At 31.1% G+C, this 19080-nt stretch overlaps 1 protein-coding gene across 1 annotated transcript; it reads right to left on the reverse strand.

The window, feature by feature from the left end:
* Window positions 1-15183: 15183 nt before the first annotated feature.
* On the reverse strand, window positions 15184-17310 carry LOC145099733 (protein FAR1-RELATED SEQUENCE 5-like). The gene is made up of 6 exons (XM_079037252.1): window positions 17018-17310; window positions 16854-16905; window positions 16710-16772; window positions 16132-16558; window positions 15577-15788; window positions 15184-15465 (listed from the first exon to the last, which is right to left on the reverse strand). Exons 1-6 carry the CDS (start codon window positions 17308-17310, stop codon window positions 15184-15186), a joined length of 1329 nt encoding a protein of 442 aa, XP_078893378.1.
* Between the last annotated feature and the right edge of the window lie 1770 nt (window positions 17311-19080).

Raw genomic sequence — 19080 nt, forward strand, 5'->3', positions numbered from 1 at the left:
GATTTCGATAACAGTTCGTTCATCCTCAAAATTTCTCCTCCAACCTTCAACAATCATCCAAATTTCTTCAACTAAACCATCATTAATGTCATCCAGTGTTAATCAATCATCAATATTCGTTGATGGGAGGCTCGTCGTTCAAGACAAATTCGCAACCCAAATTCATCAATTTCATCGATTTGTTAAAGTTTGGAACTGGAATTTCCCAGATTCGCAAACGAAATCAGTTGGAATTGGAATTTCTTCGCTGTTCATGAAATTGGAATCGGAGTTCTTGACTCGCAGTCACGGTCGACATTGAAGGACTCGGAATCGATACTCACAGGTTCCCAATTTGATTTTCGGAAATCAAAATCAAAATGAGAAATCGATCAGACATAGGTGTCGCATCTGAAGTTGAAATCGGAAGTATATGATGATTTGGAATTGATAACTTGATGTTTTTAACATTTTTAAAATAGTTAACTTGTATGCACTCCAACTGTTTGATGAAATGCATAAACTAAATTACCACGTTATATTCATATATGAATATGTTTTCTCACTTGAATCAGTATATGATTATTAAAACAAAAAAACGAATATGCAAGTCTGTATGTTATTCATATGTGAATAACATATAAAAATTATATATATTTGTGAAAACACATTGTAATATTCACATGTGAATATACTGTGTAATATTCATAGGTGAATATATCATCTAATATTCACAAGTGAATATACTATGTAATATACCATGTAATACTATGTAATATTCAGATATGAAAATATTATCTAATATTCACAAGTGAATATACTATGTAATATTCACAAGTGCATATACTATGTAATATTCACAAGTGAATGAATCGTCAAATATTTAAATATGAATATACTATGTTTAGTATATGCTATATTCATATATGAATGATACTTAAAATGTGAAAAAAAAAATAATCATAGTTTTTATTCATAAGTGAATAACGAATGTACTGTAGAAAAAACTTGATTCATTTTTATTCATTTATGAATAACGATAGCTTAAAATATAAAAAAAATAAAATTTTTATTTTATTTTAAAACTATATCAATATGGATGTTTATTTGTAGAGAATAAAAAATCATGAATTTTGGTATATTTAAAATAATTTTTCGATAAAATTAGCTTCTTAAAAATTAAAAAAACGAAAAAGACTATGTTTTTGTATATATTAAGGTAATGATTAACATAGTTTAAGGAAATATGTTTTGTTGGAAAACACATGTCTATTCTTTTTCCATTTCCGCTGGTACGATGAGGGCTTTTTCGGCAAAAATAAATGAGTGGCTGAGAATGATTCCCCCATTCTCAACCTTTTTTTTTTCTCAATTGAACTCTCCCATATATATATATATATATATATATATATATATATATATATATATATATATATATATATATATAGAGAGAGAGAGAGAGAGAGAAGATGGTTCAATTGAGAAAAAAAAGGTTGAGAATAGGGGAACCATTCTCAGCCAATCATTTAATGAGCTTAAAAAACGCATGGTGGCAAACTTGTAAATAATCCAAATACATTAATGAGCGGTGGCAAATTTGTAAATAATCAAAAAACATTAAACCGTCAGGGCACTTGGGTAATTTGATATCACGTCAAATCTCGACAGAAAAGAACCATTTCCCTCTTCGATACACCATAACTCGAAAACCATTTGAAGAACAATCGACAAGAAGAAACACATTTGCAGAAGCATCAAATAACATAAACGAAGAAAAATGTCTTCCGATGAAAACATGAACGAGACCATTTCCTCACTCTTGACAATGAAAGGTAACCATCGGTGTTTTTTCTCGAGTTTTTAACGATTTCGAATCATTTCTAAAATTATCACTTGATTACTTGAAATTTCTCGTAATGTTCGAAAATTATTAGTTGATTTATAACTAAAAACATTGTTTTCACATTGTTCATTCTTCAAAAAAGGTTGTTTACTTCAATTTTACTTGAAATTTATCATACTCGTTTCATTCTCGTAACCCTCCTTCGTTATTACTTTATTTACTTGAAATTTTTGTAAGAATCATCCATTATTATTTGATATATAAATGATTTTACATCATCTCTTCATTTTTCATCTTTATTCAAAACTATTCTAGTCAAAATACAAACGTTACTTAACATTTTGCTTATGTTTTCCTAATATTAACTACTTACCCTTACAGAAACGACATCAACAGTGAAGAATACATATAAACGAAAACCAAGAACAAATCAAAAAAGTAAATAAAATATGTTTTGTTTACTTCTGAACACAAGCAAAACTAATATTCATTCGTGAATATGTATAGCTTGCTGCCATACATACATTATTAATATGTGAATACAACAAGAATTACGTACGTATGTTCTATTCACATATGAATATAACAAAACATATTCATATGTGAATAAAGAAAATATGAATACATATGTTTTATTCAAATATTCATTCATGAATATGTATGTTATATTCACATAGAACATAAGTTACTGCCATACATACATTATTAATATGTGAATACAACAAGAATTACTTACATATGTTCTATTCACATATGAATATAACAAAAACATATTCATATGTGAATAAAGAAAATATGAATACATATGTTTTATTCAAATATTCATTCGTGAATATGTATGTTATATTCACATAGAACATAACTTGCTGCCATACATACATTATTCATATGTGAATACAACAAGAATTACTTACATATGTGCTTTTCACATATGAATATAACAAAACATATTCATATGTGAATAAAAAAATATGAATACATATGTTTTATTCAAATATTCATTCGTGAATATGTATGTTATATTCACATATGAATAGAACATATCTTGTTGTCGTACATACATTATTCAAATGCGAATACAACAAGAATCACTTACATATGTTCTATTCACATATGAATATAACAAAACATATTCATACGTGAATAAAAAAAATATGAATACATATGTTTTATTCAAATATTCATTCGTGAATATGTATGTTATATTCACATATGAATAGAACATAGCTTGCTGCCATACATACATTATTCAAATGTGAATACAACAAGAATCACTTACATATGTTCTATTCACATATGAATATAACAAAACATATTCATATGTGAATAAAAAAATATGAATACATATGTTTTATTCAAATATTCATTCGTAAATATCAAACTCATTTATCTTCTACTTACTATTGAATGAAGGTAAGAACACTAACATTTCCGATAAAGATTCACCAACAATGAGAGAAACAAGATCAATGCAGAAGAGGAAAAATGCGAAAGGTACAAAATTCCTATCATATCTAATATATTCATATATAATAAAATTGTATATATTAGTTATATTTTTGAAATAAATAAATATTAATAAATCAACGAGCATATATCATATTCATATATCAGTAACTTATTCAAATATTATATGTTTTCATTTCCCAGGTAAAAAAGAAACAAAAGTACCAAAGAAAATGAAGCATCAAAGTAGGAAAAGTCCATCAAAAAGGAAAACTCCTGAAAAACAACAACTACAAGATTCAGACTCTAATTTTGAAAGTAGTCATCCATCGAAGAAGGCAAAAAAAAAAGGAGTCACCAATCAAAAAAGACAAAAAAAAAACCGATGGTAAAAGAATTTTACTTAATGAAAAACAGATGTTCACCAGAGGCATTACTATCTATAATCCTTGGGATGAGCAAAGAACAAAAAGAATCCGTAAGATCTATGGGTTTTGGAGCTTTGTTAAAAATGAAAATCATGGATATACCACTGAAGCTGGGATTTTATGTTCTTCAAAAATTTGATTCTGAGAGAATGGTGATAGATATTGAAGGAAAGGAATTGACTGTAACAGCAAAGTCTATTCATGACATGTTAGGCATACCAATTGGTGGAACCAAACTTACACAACTGGATCAATGGCCTAAAGATGATACAAGTTATGATGAATGGAAGCAACAATTTAAAAAAGATTCAATCATCCGACTGAGTGCAATCAAAAATGTTATTGTTTCTACCACACAAGCTGATTTCAATTTCAAATTGAACTTCTTAGTTCTTTTTGTCAACACTTTTTGCGAGTCAACATCAATGGGAAGATGCAACCTGTTTCCCTTGAGTTATATTTCAAGAAAAACAGATATCAGCAACATAGACTGGTGCAACTATGTTTTGGACTGTCTTGTCAAAACAAAAAACTCATACATACCATACTCAGATAACAGCTTCTTTGTTGGACCTTCAACTTTCTTGGTGGTAAGTTATTATAATGTTTATACTTAATTTTTATTAATATTGATTATTCATAATCTAATAGCAAATATTCATATATGAATAAGAAAAATATATTTGTTCACACGTAATGCTTTACATTACTTATTCATTTATGAATAAGTAAAAAATAATATTACTTGTTCATATATGAATATCAATTAGTTATCATTTATGTGCAGTTGTTCTATGCTGATAACATCCACTCGGAAGCTTTAACAGTAACACGTAAACGTCCAACAATTTGTTATTGGAGTTCAGAGAAGATTAGATATCGAGAGACATTTGAACAAGAAAAAGGTAGATTTGGAGTTGGAGAATTAAACGAAGAATTTGTTAATGAACAAAATGAAGGAGATACAGATCTCGTAGACAGTGATTCTGATAAAGATGAAGATCATTTCGGTTGAGGTAATTAGTTTTAACATGTTAATAATATATGATTACATTAAATTATTATATTAAATTCTAATCATATACTTCTTTTTGTTACATAGGCATATGAATCAAAAATATCTAAAATGATTAATAGTTTTGAGAGGATGAAGGAAAAGCTGAATTCAAAGCTTAATGATGCGATGACAAAGTTCCCTGAAAAGGAAAGTTTTAGAATTTTCAAAGAAAAGATGACAAATATAATTGTTGAAGAAAAAACTGAAAGCACAACACTTTTTACTTTTCCAATTAATGAAATTGGAGTTGAAGGAATCAATTTGACACCAATAATGGGTCAAAAAACAAATGATCAAATAGAAAATGAAGATAAAGAGGGAAATGGTGAAGAAGACAGTGATAATGGTGCAAGTCAACCAGAAGTAGATTATTTGCTTGATTCAAATGAAGCAGATAATGAAGGAATAAAGAATGATGCAGATAAGAATAAAAAAGAAGGTGAAATTGGAGTAAAAGAGAAAGATGGAAAGAGGAATGAAAATCAGAATGATGAAGAAGAAAAAGATGATCATGCTGAGGAAAAAAATAATCATGAAGAGACTATTCAACAAACTGAAAATGAAAATTTGTTGGATAAAGTTGTTGACAACATTGTGGACAATGTCCTTGGAATTGGAGTTTCAAGTTTAAATATTTAAGAATATGAAATCTAGAATCACCCTGAAATGAAAACTATTTTCGATAATATTGATATAGGTAAATTTTGTCTTAATTTTATTTTAAAAAAATATATAAAAATATCAATACACAATAACAATTTTGTTTGTTAAATTTTGACCAGGGTCACTAATGAGTACAGGTAAAACTAATACTCTTGCAGAAAAGGAAAAATCAGAAGGTGTAAATGAACAAGGAACAAAAGTTGAAAAAACAAAGGGAGATGATATAGGTAAATGAATGATTTAAAATATATTACAATATTTATATTGATTTTTTTAATAACATTGTTTATTCATAAATGAATAATACACTATATAAATGAATAAAAAATAAAAAATATTCATATATGATGTATATGTTTCAGGAAAGGAAAACTCTGAAGATAGAAATGAAGGAGGAACAGAAGCTAAGAACACGAAAGATGGAGGTGAAGAAAAACAAACAGAAATTGAAAAAGGAAATACAGAAGATAGAGGTAAATAGTTGATTCACTAATAAATGAATATAGTAAGTTTTATTATTCATAAATGAATAACACAATATACGAATAAATAAAAAATATAGTATTACTTATTCATAAATAATGATATGCATTACTTATTCATAAATGAATACATTACTTATTCACATATGAATTACTTAATCACAGTTCTTTATCTTTCAGGAAAGAAAAAGTCAGAAAATCAAAACAAGAAAGGAGAAAAAGCTGACAAGACAAAAGGAAATAAAGGAGGTAACAATTTGGATAAACATTTCAAAATATAAACTCAAATATTATAATTAACTTACAACTATTTATATGATAAATCTCCTATCATGCAGATACTCATCCAAGCTTTAGTTTAGGTCTCAGTCAAGATTCAGATCAAACTTCAAGTAAAAAATCTAATGAATCTTCACCAAAAAAAGCACTTACAAAGAAACAAATCAAAGACGACCATCTGAAGGTGGTTATCAGATTAGCAAAGAAAAATGTTCTTAATCCAAATCCAATCTCTGTATCAATTCCTACTGAAGTAGGACCACCAAAGCATGATCTGGATCAACCAAGAGAGAAGAAGCTTGCTGATGCTTTAAAATCACCTTTCAAATGCAGAATAACAGACACAAAACCCAAACTGACACATCAGGAGAGTATTGTCTGTGAATGGTTGTTCAACTTACAAGGCAATACATCGTAAGTAACTTTATTTTATATATATTGATATATGATTATTATATAGATAATAATCTATGACATTTTGATTATATATTTGCAGAGATGTGGTTGTCCAGACAAAATATGGTCAGATAGCAGAAAGAGCAGTTATGGAAAGTCTATATGCAAACACAGAGATTTTTGGAGAAGTTTTAGACACTTGGTCTGATTTACTTAACCACCAAGAACTGGAAAGGGATTTTGGAAATTCACCATACAGACTCTTCTTGAAAGTTGGAGTTTCTGTAAGTTTATGTTCTAACCTTAATTCCTTCCTTATTCATAAATGAATACACCAATATGATGTATTCATTTATGAATATTATATTTTTTTACAACTTAAATTCACATATGATTATACCAATATGATGTATTCTTTAACATAATTATATATATTCAATTGAAATTCACATATGATTATATTGGTTACAGACTGCTTATCTAACTTCAACATTGTCTGATGAAAGAAAGTATGAAAAATTCAAGGAGAACTTTCATGACAGTACCAATGGGTACAAAAAAATCTTGAACATAAAAGATATTGACATGGTATGTTAATTAAATTTGTTTTTTTATATATATTTTATCAACAAAATACTTACCATTATATACATAAAAACAAGTATTCTTTCCAGTTGTTAAAAGTGCTCATATTTTTGTGATTGTCTTCAACTTAAAGAAACCGTCAATTGAAATTCTAGACAATAGTGCAGTTGAGGGGGATTATGAAGGGAAATACGGAGTAATAATGAAACCTTTGGTATGTACCCAGTTCACAACAACATAAAAGAACCAATTTATTACATATCTAACTTTTATTTTATTTAATGATCAGAAAAATTTGTTTGTGAGATACTTTAAAGAAATAAACCATCCAAGAGCAAATGCAATCTCAAAAGAAAGTATCAAACCCCAACGACTTGAAATGTCATGGAGAACAGTTAAAAACAAAGTTGATTGTGGGGTATTTGCAATGAGACATATGGAGACCTATATGGGACAACCACTCTCAAAGTGGAAACCAGGTCTTCTGTAAGTCCCTAATTTGCCCGTGTATCAGTCAGATCCATTTGATGGTGCGGAATCCCAATCAAACGGATGATGTCAGGTCAAAAAAATAGAAGAGAAGGAGAAGAAGAATTGATATGAATCTTGTATGTATTGATATGAATTATAATCCGGATACAAAAGATTCACACACGATTTCTCTCTCTGGCCGTAAACTCCTTAGGGTTTATCAATCATCAATCGTTACTCCTCACCCTAACATCTCTATTTATACATGTTGGATATGGGCCGGAAACAAATGGGCCGTAAATGAGTTTACGGCCGTAAGGTGTTTACGGCCGTAAACTCATCCGTAAACTAGACCGAAAACTCCACAATTATTACACAAAAATACAATGCCCAGAAAAGTAAAGTATAAACCATATTTTGACCCAACAATCTCCCCCTTGGTTTATAGCTTTCTTTTCTTAATTGACCCAACAAGCTCCCCCTAAAAAGTAGCTGGCTCTTCTTGATAATCTTCATTGGGAACTTGGCTTCAGCATTAGTCTTCAAATTCTTCACAGCATCAGGATGAACATATGAATCTTCCATGAATAACTTCATCTTGAGCAGTTGGGCTTTTCTTCAGAGTTTGGCATTGATCTCACATTGGGTGAGGAGGCTTCTTGTACTGATTCTTGAAAGATAACACTTTCAGCTTGAGAATCTTCAGAGAGAACAAATCTTCTAGATCACTTCAGCAGGTTCATAGATAGCAGCAGACTGATTGAGGAGGCTTCAATGCAATCTGTCACATAATCTTCAATTGCAGCTTCACCTTGCTTTTGGGGTTGAAGGATTGAATGTTGAAAGAATGATCTTCATTTCTTGCTCCTTCGAATGAGAATTCTTCGATGCTCACGGACGAAGCTTTGGCTCAGAAATCTTCAACACAAACTCCATGAGTTTTATCTATACCTGAAATCACTATTCAAGACAAAACAAAACTAAAAGAAAACTTAGCACACAAATTAAAACAGAAACAAAGATATTTTTGGATTTTTGATTTTTCTGAACAAGAAATAAAGCAGAAATAACACTATTTTTGAATTTTTTAATTTTTCTGATTTTTTTTTTATTTTTTAATTTTTACTTCTCCCATAATATTTAAATTAGAAGAAACTATAATAAATTTAACAAAAATAAAAATGATATCTAACTTTAAGAGAGATTTGGGATCAAAGTTTTTAGATAGCCTTTATCCACTTGTCGGTACCTTCCATATTCACATCTTTGTCTGGTCGATCGTCGGTATTGTTGTCCACTTAAATACGAAAAATTGTGACAAATTTAGGACATACTATTTGTTACAAGACAGGTTGAACTTAAAAACCTAAAATTTACATCTGATCCTAATTTCTTAGATACTATATCTTAAGGTCCATTCATCTGACGACGACCAGGGATATTGTTGTCCACCTAAATTGAGCAGCGAGATCTATAGACAATCTGTATGTGTTTAATTTTTAAGTGTACTGGAACGTGTTTCCCGCTTCCTGATATGCCCCAGCCATCAAGAACTTCCAGAGTACTCCTTACACCGGGTGAGCAGACAACCATTCAGAGAGAGAAGAAATTCAGAATTCTATTGCTAACTACTTCAGAGGGGTTGAGAAGAAGAAGGTTGCATATGCTGTGTACCAGGTCGGATTAGAAGTCGCGCAAAGGAGACAGCATATGGCTAACAGATGAGAAGTATTTCACACATATATTTCACACACATATATATATATCCTGCAGAGAAATAGAGTTGCATATGTTGTGTACCAGGTCGGATTAGAGGTCACGCAAAGGAGACAACATATGACTAACAGATAGAAAGAAAGAAAACGATTTTCTACAGACCTAATTTATCGGAATTTACCAGTCGCCCCATCCAACCGGAATTAAGGACAGAATCCGCACATCGAGGAAAAGTTAAGCCACGGTTCCAAGTACGGGTTCAATTAATATGACGAGTAGATTCCCATATATATATATATATATATATATATATATATATATATCTCCCTGCTCAACCTATCCAAACGTCGTATTGTCAGGCTGAATGGATCTAACTAGGTCAAGATTTGTCAAGTCTCTAAATTTCCTAAATTCAACTCTCCCTAGTCAAGTCCATTTAAAAAATTTTCGTGCCTACCGACGCATCAAGTCAGAGCATAGACCCTTCAACTTCGGGTACGTTACGCAGACTCAGGTTGCCTGTTATCACATGATCATATCACTTCCCAAAACATCTCCCTCAAACACATTTCATAACCAATATATATTTTTTATTTTCTGATTTTCTGATTTTTTTGGAATTTTGAATTTTTTGAATTTTTGTTTTGTTTTTATTTCTCCCCCTAAATTTGTGCATAGGAGAGAAACGAAAGTAAATGCGCAAATTTAAACTATCCTAAAACAAAAATTAGTCTTTAAAGCGAATCAGGTTAAGAAAAACTTAGGAGTATAGAGAAGAAAACGCAAACCGTAAGTCACCGATTGAATCTGCATCCAGAAGGTCTGAGAACATCAAGCATAATCTCATAACAGATCCGAAAATTCTTCATATCTTTAAGCATTAACCCCGTGTGATCCCTTCTTTCCTTCCTTCTTTCCTTTCCCGCAATGGACACATACTCTCGAACAATATTCTGAGTGTTGTACAGTTGAGAGATGTCCCCAATCATATGCCAGGAGCAGCCACTACCAACAAACCGAAGTCTGATGATATGCCTCCATAGCTGCTCCAACACAGAGCGGGATCAGTTGATCTTTGGAACCCAGTCCATTTTGAAATTGGGTCGACCTTTTTCATCAACGCACGATACTCTCTCCCATGACATATCCTGCTTATCACAAACAGAAGATGTAGAAACGTTAGAAGCATTAGGAATTTTGGGAGTTTGAGCCTTCGGAACCCATTTGTAGTTGGGTTTAACCCATTTCTTTTTCGATCCTATGGGTGGCTCAGTACTTGATTTGAAACTTGAAGCCGACTGCCGAGATGACTTTGACCTAACCAGTCTTGGCTTCACAGTAGTATCTCTTGAACTGGGCTTGTTGGCTGACATTTCCTTCTTGCCCTTGGGATTCGGATTCTTGGCCTTGGGAGTTGAATTCTTGGCCTTTTGCGCGTTCCAGTCGTCAATATCTAAACGTGACCTTGAGGGGTATCTTTTGGAGTGTCTCCCTCTTGGCGCATTCTGCCAGCCTTGCACATAGTAAGGAACGTATGCGCGATTTGGATAATTTCGGGCAATGTGACCAGGTGTTCCACAGTGAAAACAAGTCTTTTTCTTCACTGTGAAGTTGTTTCTTCCTGCCCCTGGTGGCGTTTCCTTGCCTCGTTTCTTGTTGTTCTCACATGCACACTTGCGACAGGCACTCTGTTGCGCTGGAATTGGAGGCCTGTATTTCTCAACGACAGGTTTGTTAGAAGCAGCCGAGCTCGAAGCAACAGATTTAGAGTTCAAGGAGTTATTGGTTTGTTCAGAAGAACTCTCCTTGTTCTCATCCTCTGCTACTTTACCTGCACATGTAACAGAAACATCAATATTTTCAACATCAATAACTCCTCCTGACACAAATCCAGCTGGTTTTCCGTATTTAAGATGTGCCTCCCTGTCAATTTCTTCTTGTTTCATAGGGATGGATGTGTAGTTATGATTGTAAGGAGGAGGTACACTATCATACCCTAGACCCTTGTGTTGATTCCTTTTAAAATGCATGCTTTGGTCTATCATATTTGCAACCACCTCACTTGAGAAATCATATTTTCTAACATCAAGTTTGGCAGTTTCAAACTTTCCTTTCAAATATTCAACTTCAGCCACTAGCTCAGCATTTTGTTTGACTACATAATCATAGTTTTCACATTTGTTACTGTAGTCTTCCTGAAGTTTCCTAAAGTCCTTGGTTTTAGCTTCTAATTCAGCCTTCAGGGGTTTCTGTCCTTTCCTGAGTTGATATTCTTCATATCTCAGGTCCTCAACTTCTCTTTTAAATACATCAATTTGTTCTCGAAGAAATTTAATCGTATCTTCACATGACTGAGAAGATGAAACTTCACATGAATGAGAACATGACACTTCATTGACCGGAAGGTTTACAGAACTCTTTAAAGCGTCAAGCTCTTCAATTACTTCAACAATACTAAGACGATTGAGATCTTTTGTCTTCTTGATGACAGCTACGTTCATATCCCACGATTTCGGAAGTGAATTTAGCAGCTTTTTGTTTATATCTGATTTGGACAAGAAGATCCCGGCTATATTCATCTCAGTAGTGAGTGTAGTAAATCTCTGCAATTGAGTTTCGAGGGTTTCTCCAGGGATATTATCGAAAAAGTTGAAATTTTGTCTTAACATATCCTGACGACTCTCTTTCATGTTTTCAAACCCCTTGTAGACTTTAAAATCAATTAATTAAAAAAAACAACTAGAAGCAAACGTAAAATTTAAAATGCCTCTTTTTTTTTAAGTCAACCTTAAAAGTCAAATTTTAAAAATTAAACTCAAAAGTCAAAACTTGAAAAGTCAAACCGAAAAGTTAAATTTGAAATTTTAAAGGTTAAACGAAAAAGTCAAGTTTTAAAATCAAAGGTCAAACTTGAAAGTCAAAATCAAAATTTAAAATAAAAAGTCAAAAATAAAGAAAAAAATAAAAACAATTTATTATTATTTATTAATAAATTTTTTTTATTTATATGAAAGAGGAATTTAAAATTAAAAGGAATTGAGTTTTGGGGTAAAAAGTGTTAAAAATGTGAAATTGGTATCGAGAAAAACGGGTTATATTTTAATTTTCGAAGGAATGAAACAAGGAATCAGTTGGTCGACTTGGTTAAGTGGCTGCCTTGTGAACTAGAGGTCACGGGTTCGAACCCCGACAACCCCCAAAACCCTTTCGATTTTTATGAAGTCGCTGCTGCTGCTTAAGAGTCCAAACGCTGAGCCGATCACGAGCCGTTCTTCAAGCCGCCACGTCCGAGCCGAGCCGCGATTCACCAAGCCGCGCTCCACCGCCTCGAGTCGCAAGCCGCTGCCGAGCCGAGATCTTCGGAAACCCTAGCCGTAAACGCGAATGCCGCCGCCGGCCGTAAACAGTTTAAGATTACGTGAAAATTCGACTTCCAAGCTCCAAAACTCAATCAAAAACCCCTTCCAAAAACGCAAAAATATTTCGAAAATAAGATCAAATATTGCCCCAAATAGAGTTTACGGCCCAAGAACTCGGTGTTTACGGCCGTAAGCTTGGATCGTAAACACACAATATTCGATTTTTGGATGAAATAATGAACCTTTTGACTGATACAACTTGGCTCTGATACCAATTGTAAGTCCCTAATTTGCCCCTGTATCAGTCAGATTCGTTTGATGGTGCGGAATCTCAATCAAACGGATGATGTCAGTTCAAAAAAATAGAAGAGAAGGAGAAGAAGAATTGATATGAATCTTGTATGTATTGATATGAATTATAATCCGGATACAAAAGATTCACACACGATTTCTCTCTCTGGCCGTAAACTCCTTAGGGTTTATCAATCATCAATCGTTACTCCTCACCCTAACACCTCTATTTATACATGTTGGATATGGGCCGGAAACAAATGGGCCGTAAATGAGTTTACGGCCGTAAACTCATCCGTAAACTAGACCGAAAACTCCACAATTATTACACAAAAATACAATGCCCAGAAAAGTAAAGTATAAACCATATTTTGACCCAACATCTTCATAAAGAAAGTGCAGTTCAACAAACTACTTTAGAGAAGCTCAGGCAAAGATATGCACACATAATGCTAACTTCGGAAATTAACATGTTGAAGGCTACGGTGTTGGATCTTGCTGAAAAATATCAAAAAGTTGAATTCAAAGTGCGTACTGATCATGTATACAAGGCTATGCAAACAATTCAAAAAAGGTTAAAAGAATATTAATGATTGCTTGTGAAGATGAAAGAATGTTGAAGTGTGATGCTATAAAACAGTTTGTGTTGAAGATGAATGGATTTGAAGTATATGTAAGATGATTGTGCGAAACAAGTTTTAAATGGTTTGTTAAATATTGTTGAACATCGTTTTAATATTTTGTGAAATGCTTATGAACAGCTTTTATTATCTTGTGTTGAATGATTATGTAATAGAAACAACTTCGCTTATTTCTGTTAGTTTTTTATATTTAAATATTTTCAAAGTTTATTTATGTTTATTCATAAATGAATACGAATATGATATCTTCATTTATGATTAAATTAGGAGTAATATGTCAGTATAACAAAGTGTTGGATTAGTGTCTAAGTCCATAACTATTTTGGTATGTACTTGACCCGATGGTGCATGGTCCTTTTGGGTTGCCTTCACCGAAGCAACTTGATAGGATGAATTATGGAGAGAAAGGATTAAATATGATTTATTAATATATTATGGGAATAATATATTAAAGGAGAAATCATATTGTTTAATTAATATTAGTCAATAATTAATTGGTAATTAGTTTTGTGACTAAAAGAGATTAATTAAACTTAAGGGACTAGAATTGTAATTATAAGATAATTGCAATTTGGGCCATAGATTGTCTTAAATCAAGAGATGGACGAATTCTTATGGGAAGCCCATAAGGAAATCGTCCATGGGCTTGATTAAAGGAGTCTATGGGTTGCTTAGGGCTTAAGCATCCAAATTAGGATTTCCTTGTTAGATAACCCTAATAGCCTCACTATATATAGAACCCTTAAGGCTCAAAAACGTGGGGAACTTCTTTTCTAGGGTTAGAACACGTTTTGGGCAGCATCCATCCTCTCTCCTCTTCATCCTCTTGCTTATGGTGTTTGTGAACCATTAGAGGAGTGACACTTGTGACTCTAAGCCTTCCAAAGTCAATTCAAATGAGGAATTGGGATTGTTATTGCTACATAACAATCAAGGTAATATCTTAAACCTAATTATATGTTAATATTGATTTCCATATGCTAGAATTAGGGTTTATAGTCTTGGATTCACAGCATGTACAATAGAGAAACCTAGATCCAAGCATTAGGGTTTGTATGAGCACATAGGATGTCTTATGACCAAAACCCATCACAAAGTTCATATATGAATATAACAAATTTCATATATGAATATAACTAACTTATTAGTAGAAACAAGTTTGCTTATTTATGTCATTTTTTTATATTCAGATATTTTCAAAATTTATTTTTATTTATTCATAAATGAATACGAATATGATATATTCATTTATGAATAAGTTCAAAGTAATATGTTAGTATAACAAAGTTCAGATATTAACATAAAAAAGTTCATATATGAATATTACTTATTTATTAGTATAACAAATTTCACATATTTATATTCATTTATAAATAATTCACAATATCAATATAACTTATTTTATAGTAATTTAAAAAACAAATATCAACATATCAATTTACCATATCAATATAAATGTGTATTATTCATACATGAATATTATTGTTTATTGTTTTTATCTGCATATATTCATAAATGAATAAAAAAAATCCCTAACTGTCTTTTGCTTATTTAGCAGCTCTAACTCTTTCTGGACATGTACGTAAATTGTGTGGAACTCGCTTTCCACATCCTGAACACATTCTATGTTCTTTTTTAGAATTTTCATATGCTACTTCACCTGCACTTGGAATTCTTTTCTTGATTCCAGAACCTTTATTGCTTTGAACTTCAGGAACATGAATATTAATCTCTTCTGGAATAGGAATAGTAACACCCAAAAGCTTGCATACGACTTCACCATCTGTCTTGCTTTTCAATCCAGGAGAAATATAATCACTCTCAAATTCCTTCAACAACATTTGTTGTTTCTCAGCAAACTAAACTAATCTCCTTTTGTCATCTCTTACAATATCCAAACATGATTCAAAACTATAATATGAATCATTGACTAGCTTTACATTCTCACAATCACCTGAATCGGATTGAACAAAACTAAAACGATAATTTCTTGATATCACATCCTTTCTCCATCTCTTCAAAATGTACCTTTCAGGAATTTCTTTAACACCACATCTCATCGTTATTGTAAAAGCATGTCTGCATAAAACACCCATACACTTAAAATGTTCACAACTGCAATTTATTTCTTTCTCTTCAGCTTTTATTTCAACTTGATACAAAAACAAAATTTACACATTTACATTCATATAAGACTACTCATATCAACACTCATATATATTCATATATTCATATAATATTCATATATGAATATTGATATTCATATATGAATATTATCATATTCATATATGAATATTATCATATTCATATATGAATATTATTACATTTTTCATAAAAAACAAGTAAAATTACCTTAAATTCATTTTTAAAATCATTTTTACTGTTGTTGTGCTGCACAATGTAAACTTCCCAACCATCTTCAATACCAACATATGAGTACGTACAGAAAAAACATGCTTTATATATTTCTTTTTGCACCTCTTAAAATAATGTACTTGTATAAACCTTTGATGCTTGCAGTTCTATTTCTCGAGGTGTTTGCATTTTATATGATGCTTTCTTTGATGCCCTATCAAGCTCTCGTTGAGTATTCCTTTGCTTTTGAATGGCAGTGTCGTAATTCATCATGAAATTCAAAAGTAAGTTCCCACTTTTTGAATATGTATTAAAGAATGAAATCATACTCTCTGACCTCGATGTAGTCTTCATCAAACCACACATTGGAATATCACTAAAATATCCAGGTATCCATGAATCACGTATTGTAAACATGTCTTTAAACCATCTTGTGTCTTCAAGATTGAATTCCTTCATAAGCAAACCCCACTTCGCCTCAAAAACATCAGGTTTCATATTAATGTCCCAAACAAGCTTCGAAAACCTTTTTCTAAAGTCTGTGTTTGTAAATAAATCATCTGATATCTAATAAGTAATAATAAGTAAAATAACAATCAATATTCATAAATGAATATACTAATAAGTAATATATTTGAAATATATTAAAATAATACCCTTTTTTCAACTTTTTCATTATATGCCACATACATAATCGGTGATTTGAATTACGAAACACATTCTCAACAACTTGTTTTATTGCAGCATCTTGATCAGTTAAAACAAGTGTTGGTTCTTTCCCCTAAGTTTTAAGAAATGCTTTAAGCAACCAAGAGTAAGACTCAATGCTTTCATTGCTTAGCAACCCAGATCCAACAGTAACCGATTTTTTATGATGGTCAGTAGCAGTAAACGGAACAAAAACCATTCGATACCTAACACACAAAAAAAAGGTTCATTAGAGTCAATTTTTGATGTATTAATAAGTGAATATAAAAATATTCATATATGAATAAGCTATAAACAAAAGTAGATAAAATAACTTACTTGTTTGTTCGGAAAGTCGCATCAAACGAGATAACATCACCAAATTCAGCATAATATGCCTTCCCCATTTCATCATCCCAAAACATACAGTCCAAAACATCATCTTGACAATTAAACTCAAATGAGTAATTTGGATAGTGAGCTCGACGGTCATTCATTGTGTTTACTATCATGTGGGCATCTTTATAACCAATAACCCTGTTGATATCTCTCCTTAAATTTTTATAGTCAACTACTTTGGGCTTTACAAACTCATACCCACCTCTCAGACTTGCCCTCAACTTATGAGCCATAGTTGGACCTATTTTTGATATGGAAGCACGCACAATAAACTCTTTTCTGAATATGACATTTGTCTCGCCTTTTTTAAATTGCTTCTCTTCTCAAGTGGATGGTTGTGAAGTTCATCAAATTGAAAAACATTATAATCTGGAGTTCCATACACAGATTCAAATATAATCTTTGCTTGACAACCAATAGCTCTTGAATTTGAATTTCGTTTCCTCCTAACACCACTTGTACCTAATGTGTCACAAGATTTCTTTTTCTGTTTACCACCACGATTACATATAACATGTTTCTTCTTTATAATCTTGTTATCAAATCATGACTGTGTGCTCAGTCTAACATCAAAACCACCAATTTCAGCATACTCAGAATACATTTTGATAGCCAACTTTAATGATTTGAAGATTAAACCCTTAAAAGGAATAAGTTGAACAGGTACATCTGGCTTATAGACATGTTCTCTAATTATATCATCAAAATATTGTGCATCATGTACTGAACTTGAAGATTGACCACCTAAAATAATAATGCATGAATAAAACAATAATATATATGAATACATAAAACTCATATAAATAAAACAAAAAACATTCATATATGAATAAAACATTCATATATGAATACATAAAATTCATGAGGATTCAAAATATATAAAATAAAACATAACTTATTCATATATGAATAAAACGAAAAAAATAATAAATTTGAAATTACAATTAATACACGCTTATTCATAATATGAATAAGACAACAATTTATTCATTTTAACATATTCATATGTAAATAAAACATAACTTATTCATATATGAATAAAACGAAAAAAATAATAAATTCAAAATTACAATTATCACACGTTTATTCATATATGAATAAGACAACAATTTATTCATATTAACATATTCATATGTAAATAAATGATAATCAATAAAATTAAAAACAACAAAATAATTCAATAACTGATACCTTCAAAAAATGAGTTCTCAACATCTTTTTCTTCACTCTCACTCATAGAAGAATACAAATCATCATCAATAACACTAGAATTCGACATAATACACCAAATGATCTATATAAATAAACAAAAACAATCTTAATATCGAATATATCGAATATATCTCACAAAAAAAGTCGTAAATATGAAAACCTGGTTAATTTCGAATATATCTCACCTCAACGTACAAAATATCTGAAATAAACTTAAATCATATATGATCATATGATGTAATTAAGCAATCTCTCTCAATATAGAACGTAAAAACTATAACGATATAACTGATGAAATAAATATCTCAAACTACTTAACAAAAATCCGATGAAATAACTCCAATACATATTCGAAACTTGATAATCTTGATAATGAACTCCGATGAAACAACTCCAAAAGGAATATAATAAGCGTAATTCAAAATAAATTATAAAAAACAATAATTTTGATAATGAACTCCGATCTATCCGATTGAAACGATATACATACCTGATCAAATCGGAAACTCAAAACGAAGTAGAAAACTGAAACACAGATGCGAAACTTCACGATTAATTGAATGAAAACGTATATTTGCTAACGAGTTACATAAATAACTCCGATCTATCCGATTCAAACGATATACATACCCGATCAAATCGGAAGCTGATAAAGAAGTAGAAAACTGAAACACAGATGCAAAACTTCACGATTAATGGAATGAAAACATATAATTGCTAACGAGTTATATAAAGAAAATAATCTTGATAATGAATTCCTCATATCCGATTCAAACGATATAAAGATATCA

This window comes from Lactuca serriola, chromosome 4 (genome assembly GCF_051521515.1).
Source record: "Lactuca serriola cultivar US96UC23 chromosome 4, Lser_US96UC23_V15, whole genome shotgun sequence".
In the NCBI taxonomy this organism is placed as follows: Eukaryota; Viridiplantae; Streptophyta; class Magnoliopsida; order Asterales; family Asteraceae; genus Lactuca; species Lactuca serriola.

What these genes read in the sequence shown, in the direction of transcription:
- LOC145099733 (XM_079037252.1), bottom strand. Translation starts at nt 17,310, where the DNA reads ATGGCTCATAAGTTGAGGGCAAGTCTGAGAGGTGGGTATGAGTTTGTA. An exon ending in GCGACTTTCCGAACAAACAA is followed by an intron (nt 16,906 to 17,017) that starts GTAAGTTATTTT and finishes TTTGTGTGTTAG; the next exon opens with GTATCGAATGGTTTTTGTTC. An exon ending in AGCATCAAAGGTTTATACAA is followed by an intron (nt 15,789 to 16,131) that starts GTACATTATTTT and finishes TTTTGTATCAAG; the next exon opens with TTGAAATAAAAGCTGAAGAG.